The 12,322-nt window shown below is 38.5% G+C and overlaps 1 protein-coding gene across 4 annotated transcripts in view; it reads right to left on the bottom strand.

Moving 5' to 3' along the window:
- The window catches only part of MAST4 (microtubule associated serine/threonine kinase family member 4), a 275,995-nt gene that overhangs the window by 57,659 nt on the left and 206,014 nt on the right, over positions 1 to 12,322 (bottom strand). For all 4 annotated transcript variants that reach the window (XM_063423907.1, XM_063423908.1, XM_063423910.1 and 1 more), the window contains 2 exons: positions 4,601 to 4,670; positions 723 to 801 (listed from right to left, as the gene is read on the bottom strand). In XM_063423907.1, the coding sequence (XP_063279977.1) occupies positions 723 to 801; positions 4,601 to 4,670 (149 nt within the window). The remainder of the gene's footprint in view (positions 1 to 722; positions 802 to 4,600; positions 4,671 to 12,322) is intronic.

Raw genomic sequence — 12,322 nt, 5'->3', positions numbered from 1 at the left:
TTCTCGTTCATAAATTTCGTTATCAATTTTCTTGCCATTAGTGTGCATTTCTTATTCCACAGCTCTTGGCTTTCCAACCCATGGTCTCTGCCTTTATGCCCCTCTCACTGGAGTGGGATGGGGAAAAGGGGGGTGGCTTATTTGGACTTTAATTCACAACTGTTTTTTTAAACCACTACAATCACACTGAAACAATTGGTCCAAAAGGCAAAAATTAGAAGGTTAAACTTATTCTATTATGCATCCCAAAGGATTCCTTCTATTGTAATTGCACCTAAAAGGCTAGGTATCTAACCTATTATCATGCAGTAACATCTCACAATTGCCAAAGGAAAAGAAAGGCAAATGTGTGATTCATCCCATCCTACGACAGCAGTCTAACCCAGGACAGATGAATCATGTCATAGACAGTTTGTCTTTCTTCTTGTTATCAAGGCAGCCTCACTTAATACTTGATACCCAACTAGTATGTGATAAAAATAAGGCAGATCAAAAGGGATAGTTAAATACTACTCAATACCAAAAAGTATCTCCAAGCAAAGTACACATTGTGTAAGTTTTCTTTTATTTCCAGGAAGCAAAGCAGTTTCCTATCACATGGTAGTTACAAGTCTATCAAACATAACAAAACCTACATTGTCTTTTCCTAAGAGAAGCACGTTACATTTGAGAAGCTAAAGCATGCAAAAGACATCTGTCAGCACAGCAAAACGGATACTTACAGACACAGTTGAGCTGGGTGTATTTGTACCATAGCCAGAGGAAGGGAGAGAAGCCAACGACCAGCGGCGACCATCAGTCCTGAAAGTCATGAAATGGAGGTTAATCAAATGAACACTGCAGTATCCCAATGCAGTAACACCTGCTCAAGTATTACTGTGTGAAACTGCATCCCAAAAGCAGGATACAAATAGGGGTTTTAACAAACAGTATACTTCCATAGGTGACCACAATACACAAGCATTCACCAAAGATGTATTATTTTTTACTGTGTTTTTCTTTATAGTTAAAAATCTGTGAGATGAAACAACCACAAAGAGAATGAACACCTCCACAGAACTGGTATCTAATACAAACAGAAATGGACAACAAGTTCACAACTTTTAGGTCCATCACATGAAAATTAGTGAGAAGCATATTAAAAAAATTGTGAACAAATGCAGACCACAGCGCTCTGAGCCACAGAATAACCATCACAGTCTGATTCATATGAAAGGGTAGTGCATTCCTCAGTGGCATCAGCAGAGGACATCAGCAAACTAGCAGGCCAATGATTAGGTAAAACCAAACCTAAATGTTAAATGTTACATGTTACATACAAAAATCAGGAAAAACAAATGTTCAAAAAAAAATCATGCTCACTCAGAATAAAAAAAAATAAAATAAATATATAAATTATAACCAAAACCCAATTTACGTTCTTCATTGTCTGAGGTGATCTATACAAAGACAACATGGAACTTCAACATTCAAAGTGGCAAACTAAAGACCAACTATGAGAGAAGTGTTTGGCTTTCTGAGAAGAAAGAATTTACCTGTCATTTCGATGCCCATGACTGCAATACAATTGAACCAAATATGTTAAAAAAGGCAAATTAATATATAAATAACAAATCAGGACAAATATTTATTTATAAATGGTATGATGGTGCAGAAAGGAGAACTGAAGATCTGTTTCACAAAGATCATCTCTCAAGTCTGACTGACACAAAGTGAAATTCCGAAGAACTGAAGATTAATTGAAGAGTAATTGTGAAGAACTTAAGTTATGTCAAATCAGGAATCTTAAACATATTGATGCAAAGGTTTAAGAGGTCCCTTCCTTCAAGCTAATTGTCTAAAAAGCCCCTTGCTTCTTTCCAATATATCCATTTATTCATCCACAAAACACAATCAAAACTCTGGGACTTTGTACACATGAAGTGTGAGAAAAGGAACTACAGTACATTATTAGTATTAAAATATGAAGAGACATGTGCTAGAGATTGCTAATTGTGTAAAATACTAAACTCTGGAAAAAACTTGCACCTCTGCCATAATCTTGTTCTTAATTTTTTTACATTCTCTTCTTCACCCAGGTATGTAAGAGATACCTCCAGATGAAAGCACCATTCTAAAAGGAGTTTTCTCTTAATTTGGCTTAGGTGTTCACAACTGAAACAAGAACTTAGGCAGTATTTAAACATGGGTGAGACCCATGTATTCTGCATCTGTGAGAAAGTATTTCTTAATTGAGTAACTCATAGTGAAGAGAGTACCTGAATCACACAGAAAAGCTGTCAAGGGTACAGATAGGCTATCACAGAAAGAAGGAGACAAAGATGGGAGAACAGGAGGCATTCATGAGGGATTATGGGAAAAGGAGGGACCAAGCTCCTACAGCATTTTCCCCATGACTCTTGATCTACCACTTGCCTCTATCCTGAAGTATGGTTTTACCCACTTTCCAGCAGCTCCAGAAAGTGCAGTTCATCACCTACCCGTGGGTTCAAAGATGCTGGACTTGTACCTACAGCAGAAGTGCTGACTTCCAGAGGCACAGGCTATTTATTCCTGGGCACGGATCACCCCACCAAATATGGGCAGAGGGAGGTGACCCTCCAGCCTGGATGTGCTGGGGAAGGCCACCTCCAGCCCTGTCCCCCTGCTAGCAGCACAGCACAGGGCCACCTCCCTGAGGAAGCTCCCTTTGCTTTGGCTGCTGCATGGCACGGCCAGCACCTGATGAGAAGTGGCTACACTAAGGAAGCAGCTTCACAGGAGGCTTCCAATAGTTTCCTTTGCCTCTCCCTTCCCCACACTGTCCCAGCTTTCTGGTGTCCCCACTAACTGGCTGGCAGTGGATGAAGAAGGAATATCCATACCCCTATACCATTGCCCTTGCTCCAACCTTCTCTATCACCCTTGTCCTTCTCCTAGTATAGCCATTAAATTTACAAAATATAACAGAAAGGGCATAAAGCCAGAAGTCTGCTCTCATTAATCACAGTGCATTTTACTATGAAAATTCATCCTACCACAGATTATATGAAAACAACCACAACAGACATAGCAAACTCCTATGAAAAAGTTGTATTAATGCAGTTTTAAACTGCATTGTCATCAAGCATTTTCAGTACAAACACAGAAAAATACCTGTTTCCACAGAAAATTGCTCTAAATGTTTCTTGAATCCCACTAAAGTGGTGAGATATTTTTAAATCAGAGAAATTTCCTTCAGTTAAAGAATCTATTTAAAGCTCATTAGAGGGCTCTAGAGAGGTCAAAATCCAAATGAAACATTAGAAAACAAATCCTTCTTTTCCATTAATTCTGAATTTCAATGTTTGTAAAAATATAATGCTTTAAACTTTCTGTTGATTATGGGTGGGGAAGGAAAACCATTTCCCGACTGCTGTATTTCTAAGCAATGCTCCATTTTTCACATCTGCTTTTTCAGTTATAACCTACTTCTGGATTTAATGAATCTTTCTAAAAGTATGCTCACAAACAAATGTAATCTCTGAAGAGATAGTATCTCTGACAAAAAGAAAACTATCAAGAGGAAGTAGATTCAAAAGAAATACTCAACTTTCTTAAGATAATTTAAAAAGTAGCATCAGGAATTATTAGAAAGATTCACAAGATCTACTGTCACAAATTAATTAGATTCAGATTAAAAAACTCTGCCAGTTTTCACCCCTGCACAGCTTTAAAAAAAAAAAAGTTAAGACATTTCCTTGCATTTACTGTTGAGAATTTGTGTGTGCTACTTTACTGATCTCCCAAAATAAAGTAACTAAAACTTTACAGGCAAGTTATAGCTCAGTGCAAACCCAACAGTTACATGCCCAACACTGCTTCAGCACTCCAACTTCATTGTATATATAAATATGTATTTCTGGGTAAACATATGAACTATGCCTACCTTCACAGACTTAAGAGTCAATGAACTTATTATTTGAAGTGGGGTGACAATGTGTTAAGTGATGGGGAACCACACTGGCACTAACAGGCAGTCTCCCATGACATGCTATCAACTTTGGTTATGGTTCATTTAACAATAATTTACTTCACAGATCACTTCAAATTCACCTTAGATCTTCAAGAATTCTAACATTAATTAATCCTCACAACACTTCTGTGACAATGCTGACTGTCTCACAGACAGTGGTACAGATATTGAAACAGGTCAATGACAGGTATGGTAATGGTATTGGTAATGGTATTGGTAATGGTATTGGTAATGGTATTGGTGCTATCAGTAAAATCAGGACCTGTATTAGAGTGATCTTATAAGCAATGCACTTCTTATAGGAAGAAACCTTCAAGTAGTTTAAAATTTCCCCATATCTCAGTAGGTAAGACCATAATGTCTGAATCAGATTAGTTACAATTAAAGCATTAATCTATTTTTTTAAATTGAAAAAGATATGCTCACATTGCATACATTCAGTAGTTTGTTGCCACTGAGGTTTAAAAGGCTTTACATAAGTGAGCTAATATTTATTATTCTAAACGACAGACCCAACAGATGTATTTGCAATCACCTTTTGTATCTGCATGCAGCAACATTTCCTCTATGCACAATGTGTGTTGAATACTACAAACAACCTCTTACCTTCGTGCAAAAGAAAAGTGAGCTGAGGCACTGGGAGAGAAATTCCTAGGGCTATCTTGAGGACTGTTTCCTGTTGGAGATGATACACAAATTATTATTAGATGGTGGGATGAAGAAAAGTCATTAAAAACATTCAGACATATTAATTCATCCATTTCCAGCAGACTACAAATTAATTTCAGAATTTCTTCTCTCATAGTCTGTCTGAAAATAAATTCTGAAACAGAATCTTATTTCAACTCATGTTTCATTTGTACTGTACGATTTCATTTTAGTGACTCAATTTTGTAACCCACTGAGAACTCTTCATTTAGCCTTTCAATTTGAAAATTCTCAAAACAATTTGATAATTGATGTTTAAAGGAACCAGTACATTAGCTTGAAAGAACCTATTCTCAATGTCAGAAAAAAATACTGTTTTTTAAAAATCATACAAAACACTGAAAGATAGAAAAATCACCATAATACATTTAGCCCTTATACAAAGTTTCTACAGCATTTCCACAGGCTTTATTGCAATTTTTTTTATTGTCCATTTTTTTCTATCTCCAAAACAAGCATACAAAGCACACTGAAGTGAACTTTTTTACCCTTAATTGTATTTTGTGAACAGGTTTCAATTTTGGGGTTTGTTACTCCTTCCTATTGGAACACCTGACCTCCTGAGGACCAGCAAGAGTGCACAAAGGCAGCAGCTGCTGAGAGCTGCTTCTGCCACCTCTGCCTGCACAATTAGAGAAGAAACTGTACTCCTTCCTTTAGAAGGAATAAAAATTACCTCTAAGATAACCCCAAAAACCTACAAAATAACCCCCCAAACAACCAGACACACATGCACAAAAAACCCAAACCCCAAATAGAAAAAACCAAACCACCTCCCCCAAAAAACCCCAACAAATCTCCTTCCCAAAAAGCCAAAAGGATCCAATTTAAAGTAGCATTGGCATACATCTAACAGTCAATCTTTCCTTAAACTTTTCTTTAAAATTACTGTAGCAGCAATACATGAAAATAGAAAAAAAAGTAATGTATTTGTCGTAGCATTTCAATTTTGGACATAAACGAGACTGCAACAAAAACAATTGATAAAAAAAAAATAGCTCCTCTGCTATTTTATAGCCAGCAAGAAACAACATGAAATTTTTGAGGGGAAAATTACTACCTATACATGAAAAGGCCAGCACAATAGATTGAGTCCTTAAAGGGCTTCCAGTGGCCCTGACAGATATTCAAATGTTGGAATTAATATTGCATTTATCATAGTGATGCCCATAACAGATTGCATTATTTCTATATGGGAATGCATAATCATCGAGTGATTAGGCAGCAAACACAGAGATCAACACACATCCCCACATTACCCCACTCCTTTTCTGTCTAGAAGCAGATGCAAGATGCCTTTTGAGCTGTGCTTAAATTACATCTTTGCAGCTGCTCTTCCCCCAGCCCCAAGAGACATGGATTCCACTCTCACTGGCCAATATCCCCAAGTTTTTTTGCCAGTTAATCGATCATGGCAGAATTATGTCCTTCCTACATTCTCTCCATCGCCTCAAGACCCCAGCTTCCTCATTACCCTTCAGACACCTCTGAGGGCCTCAATAATTTCAAGGTGGCAAAGATTTTTGTTCCCTGAATGGGTTGGAGCAGAGGGAATCTGAAGCCACAAATTCCAATCTTTACTTGGGGACTAACAAAATTTATTCTTATCCTGCATCAACTGTAAACATCAAATTATTGATGAGCAACAGTTCATTCAATTTAACAGTGAGCTGGATTTCTTTTTCTGCTACCAGAGCTTATTTAACAAAGATAAACTTTGGAGAAAAAATAAAGTGACACTGTGCAGATAAAACATAGTCACAAACCTTAACAGCTGCACTAGAAAAAAATCGTAATTTGGAGTGTGGACTTAGATAAGTATAAAAGACAAAGAAGCTACCTTGAACTCTGGCAGAAGAGCACAGAATTAGTCTTAACACAGTGAGACAGAAACAGCTTTTGACAGGAAACAGGTCTACAACTCAGAATATGGGGCTTTGTAAACCAATTCTTTTTTTTTGCTAGCTAAAGTTATATATGGGTATAAACATGTTTTTAACACACATCAGTGACATGCCTTAGTGTCCATGAGTTAAAACATACACAAAAACTTGGTAAAGAAGAAAAAAATATTATTAAATAATGCAGCGATTTTATAGCTATTGGTGTGGATTTGGATTTGTGGAGACACAATGCTGCAAACTATGTTGCTAGAATCAACATAGATCACTTCCTTACAGACAAAGTCTGAAGAAGTCAAAGTCTTACTCAGGAAGAGCATCAGATCCTGTTATTAGGAAAATCAGCTTGCAAGCATTACTTTCAATAGCAAATCAGCTTTTAAAATAACAAGACTGGTGACGCCATACACATAATACCTGGATACTAAATCCTGAAGGTTTATCTAGGAGTCGTAAGAACTCAGACAAACCTGGAAACAAAGAATGAAAATACAATCCCCAAATGACTGGAGAAACAGCTTAGTGCTATTACAGGTTTAAGGCGTAGTATTCCAGAGGAGCAAGGCAGGTTAGAACCAGAGTCCTACATGTGACCTTCATCCATCACAGCACTTATCCACCCATCTGCAAGTCGATACCTGGGAAACTTTCAAATAAAACCCAGAGCCAGTTAACTCTGTCCACATGTGCAGTGCTTGCTGATGAGTCAAAGCCCGCTGCTCTTTGGAATCATATTCTGTGTTTCAGTCCTACAGTACCCCTGTGTCACTGAGATTACTGCCCAAGTGTCTGATCTGGTAAAGTAAACCGGATTGGTGGTCAGACATTAGATAATTAACTCCAGCATCCTCTGGGAGGCACAGTGAATAGGCAATCAACGTCCCAAAACAATACTCTGCCTCATGACAACACAGGCATTTTGCAAGCACCTATTGTTAAGAAAACTGTATCAAGACAATTGAACAGTGATTGTTCTGCAAGCAGCTTCAAGAAATCCTGTGTCTTTGCCACTGAGGGATGATGTAATAGCTGTCTAGTTGCAAAATAAAGCGTTTCAGATATGATGACTTTCTCTTAGTATGGAGGGAATACCAGATTAATGATAATCGTTATCCCAAATTCCTGATGAATCAAAGACAAATTCAGTTAGAATTCTTTAAAACGTACCACAGTACATCCTTGCCCCATTAATACAATATAACAATAGGTCATATGTTCCTCTGTGTCAGTTTACATGGTGATGAATCCAGACTGTGAACTCAACAATACACAAGACATCATCCACCTGCAGCTACGGCCTGACTTTCTTACCATAACAAACAGCATCAGTCAGCAGAACATACAGCTGGGTAGTAGAATCATTCTGAATATTTCTGCAGATGCTTTCCAAAAAGGTTCACTCATTTAGGCTATTTAAAAATCTGGATTAACTATACCTGAAACCAGCAAACAACCTTCCCCAGCCATGGCTAGGAAGGTCTGTATGATCCTTAAATCCATCTTCAAGAAAGCTCTACATGTTCCAATCACTATTTAAACACTTAAGAGTGCTATTTTTACAGGATTTAATTTCTATCTGCATATCACTTGCCACTTAGATTTTCTTCTCCTGTCCTTAAACTAGTAGAAGACGTTTTTAAATTTCCAAAACCATTAACTATACCCAAAAGCAAGACTAAATAAAAAGTTTTGTTTTAGCAAATCTGTTTTTGTAACTCCACATGTGACAGTAGTCAGAGTAATTGATATACTGTACTCTTTTTATTTAGTTTTCTTTTAAAATCTGACATTTAGAACCCTGCTTTATATCCCAGCTTTTAGCATTTCCATACCTCACCACAAAAACACACTATGGGGCCTCATTTATTTACAAGCATAGTCTGTCTTTCCCTTAAAATATACGGTGCAAACAGTTTTGTTAAATACTATGCTTAAATGTTGCTAACTGAAGAACATGTCTCAAACAGAATTACTTGATGCAAGCAGTGAGCCCTGACATAGTGAGAGCAGTGTATAAACAGCCAGTACTCTACCAGTGTCCACCTAGAAAGCTCTACACAAGCCTGAAAAATCTTAGAAATAGGATTACAAGTGGAGGTAAAATCTTCTTGAATTTAATTTTGCTTTAGGGAATTGCATCATGCAATCCCATTGTGAGAGAGTGATGTCTCGAGGCATTTTGGGATGCACGTGTGCTGAGGAAAGGGGCAGGCCAGACCTTACCCTGACAAGGCAGGGCCCTGCCCTGTACCCCCCCAGCCCCTAGAGCCTGTGTCCCAGCCCAACAGAGATGCCACCCACTGGCACAGTGGAGGCAATGCCCCACACTCTGCCTCTGGAGCCCCAACCCAGCTCCTGAGTGGCCAAATGACTGCAAATCTCGCCTGGGGAAAGGGCCCAGGAAGGTCAGGGGTATGTAAGGCAGAACAGAGGCCATCACATTGTCTAGACCCCACCTCCTTGGGGGAGCTCTGTCTGAACACTGCTGAAACCCAGGAGTTGGTTACTCTGTGTGTTGGTTGCTCTTCTGTATCCTTCCTGTCTTTCCCTCCTTCTCCTTCCAATCATCTCTTCTTAGAATTTCTGAGTAAATTAAAATCAAACAGGCTTAATGTTTGCTAGATCCAAGTTTGCTCAAGTCAACACTTTCAGAAGTGTTCTATGCTGTCTGAGTGTTGCACTAAACCTTTTGCCCTATTTCTTTGATATTCTAAAGTTGCCAGTGAAGTTCTTTATGTTGTTTTGACTTCTTGAGAATATCGTATTGGTATTTCTCCCCATGCATGCAACTCGGGGCACATGAACAACCATAAGCCATTTAAAAACTTCATTGAGAGAGTTGTTTGGGGCCTTATACCCATTTACAGATTTATCCAATCTCAGAAAAAGTCAGGTTCTTCCCTGCCATACTTAGGTAGACAATTCTTTAAGACCCTTCTTGTTCCAGTATATCTGGCCAGTATGTGTTTGTCTTTCTACTCTGTGAAGGGAAAAAAAAAGGCAACTCTGACTGGTTTAGATTACAACACCATCTTCCAGTCTTCCACTAAGGAAAGCAAATAATATCTTTCAGTCTTATACAGAAATCTCCCACATTCTGTCCCATCAGCCCTTCTCCCCTCATGATCCCACCTGAATAAATATGACAATAAGTGTCACAGTGGACACGGGAAGAACTACACGAGGACACGCTGGTGAAAGAAGCAGGAAAAGAGAGTGAGTTTATTTACAAAACCCAGTTTTATACATTTCCCATGGTGCCCGTGGATTGGAGGATGGAATTCCACCTCTCAATCCACGTTGGTCGAGCTAACTGTCAATCACATTTCTCCTCCTACCTAGAAATATGTAAACAATAAAAGACAGTTAGCAAAACATGGCCAGTGTTTATAGTAGAAAGTGTGATAAGGTGAAACTTCTGACTCCAATATGAAGAACATAACAGAAGGCTTAAAAAAGTCTTCAAAACCAGGGGGACAAATAAGTGTATACAGTATTCCAGATGAAATCTAAGCAGGACACTGTACAGTGCCACGAAATCTTCCCAAATTAAATTGAAAATTACTGTCTTTATACATCTTCTGAGATTTTGTTTTCAAAGCTGCACTAGACTGGTCCTTGCAAACATCATCTTATCCAGAAAATGCAATCAGATCCTTACCTAAACTCCTTATAATAGGTAAGTTCACATTTTATCACAGACATTTCTGTTTCAGGTCCTCCAGTACAAAATGTTGCATATTGCAATATAATTTCATACTTTTTTATTCCAGTCATTCACTCACTTCAACACAGTTCCCCAATCCTATTTCGTACTGGATGTCTTCCAATTTTGTATAAGATACAGCAATTTTTCCCAGTGTCACTTATGAGAAGAATAAAATGTTTGGCCACAAAAACAAAACCTGATGATTTGACTGGTAACCTCCACTCCACTTTATAATATTCCTCATTTTAGCACAAGCCTCTTTATCCCCTAAACAATTTCTTACTTATCTTACAATTCTTGTCCTTGTCACTTCAGTGGCACCACACTGAATATTCTTAAGCTACAGACAAAATTTACAGCATTGCTCCTAACAGCTATATCTTGCTCCTTCAGCAGATACAATTAAAAAGCACCACATGTGACTATTAATCATTAGGGGTTAGTATCACTGACATGAAGAAGCTCCTGTGACTACTGAGGTGGGGACACCTGAATGCCCTGACTTGCTGAGATTATAATCATTCAGTTTGCAGGCTGGGTGGTGCAGATGACCTGCCTACACAGCATCAGACAGTCAGCTAGAAAAGTCCATTAATGACATGGGCACCACGTACTGTCCAAGCTAATGCTGCAACTCCTGGTTTCCCACGATTCTCAGTGCATTCAACAGCTCATGGAAAAATCAGAAGTACTTTTCAGCAGGTTTAACACCTTCCAGCCCAAATACTAAAGGGAAGGGATGTTCAGACAACTAACCTAAGGCAGTTGCTAATAATTATGATCCAGAAGCTATTACCTAGCATGTTTTTTATTTCTGCAAGAAACAGAAACACTTTATGTAGTGAAATCTGATATTGTGAGATCTTTACATGTATGCATAAGGTATGTCAAGAGACTTCAGCTGCAAACTGAAGTCTGACTTTCCAGACATAAATTATCTCTGCAAGCAGCTACAGGTCCTGCACAGAGGAAAGTGGACTTGCAGATACTGTATTAGCAATTAATGTACATAACAGAGATATATAATATCTGCTGTACACATTTTTTCCTATCCCATTTATTTTCCTTAGTCTCAGACCTTACACCTCTTTGTGTGCTCCCAAGCCTTGGACTACTTACTGCTCTAATACCTCTTTAGTGTAGCCCACAAGCTTTTAAGGTCACTTGCTTACAAACAAATCTGCCCTTCCCTGACAGGTGCCACTCAAGTACTACTCTGCACAATCTATTCGCTTCATAAGTGTGGTGCTGTCTCACTGCTTCTCCTCCCCATCTGACGTGAATCTGAGTATGACTAGGATGGTAAAGCTAACAGTTAAAAAATTCCATGTAAGTATTCAGTGTGTGTCCGAATCAGTTTGTATCTGTAAAGATTAGCAACAAACTCCCTTGTAGGAAAAATCTTCTATTATCTCCAGAGCAAACCATGAAAATTGTGGGGGGAGATATGCCTGAGATGTCTATATTAGACTTTCTTATATAGGGAAATTATTAATTGCCATAAACTCATGCCACTGTTCCTCCTCCTCAAAGAACATCTATCTAAACTAGAGAACAGCCAATACCTCCAGTCCAGACTGCATCTGGATGAAAAACAGGACTGCAAGGAAGAATATGGATATAAAATGCACCTTGAAGAAGTATGCTTACATTCAAGATGTTCGTCTTCTAAAACAGAGCAATCCTATTCACATCCAATATGTTCTGGCTAACTCCAATCCAGTGTATGATTCAATGGTAGCTATCTGAGCTCTTTAGCAGATCTGAAGTAATGGCACATTCCAAAGGTGCAGCCAGACCTCTAAATGATTGCTCTGCAGATATCAAAGATGAAAATATTCTTGAGCAAAGCCGCAGGTGCTGGCAGTAGTGCTTACGCAGTGCACTTCAAGAGAGCTCCACCTTGAGATTCCAGAACACACCTTCAGTGACTTTGCTACATTTGACACGTAGGATTCATAGCAATTTTCTGTCCTCAGAGATGGGAGATTTTGCGGGAAAAAAACCCAA

This window comes from Prinia subflava, chromosome Z (assembly GCF_021018805.1).
Source record: "Prinia subflava isolate CZ2003 ecotype Zambia chromosome Z, Cam_Psub_1.2, whole genome shotgun sequence".
In the NCBI taxonomy this organism is placed as follows: Eukaryota; Metazoa; Chordata; class Aves; order Passeriformes; family Cisticolidae; genus Prinia; species Prinia subflava.
This window is presented reverse-complemented; position numbering and strand designations above follow the sequence as displayed.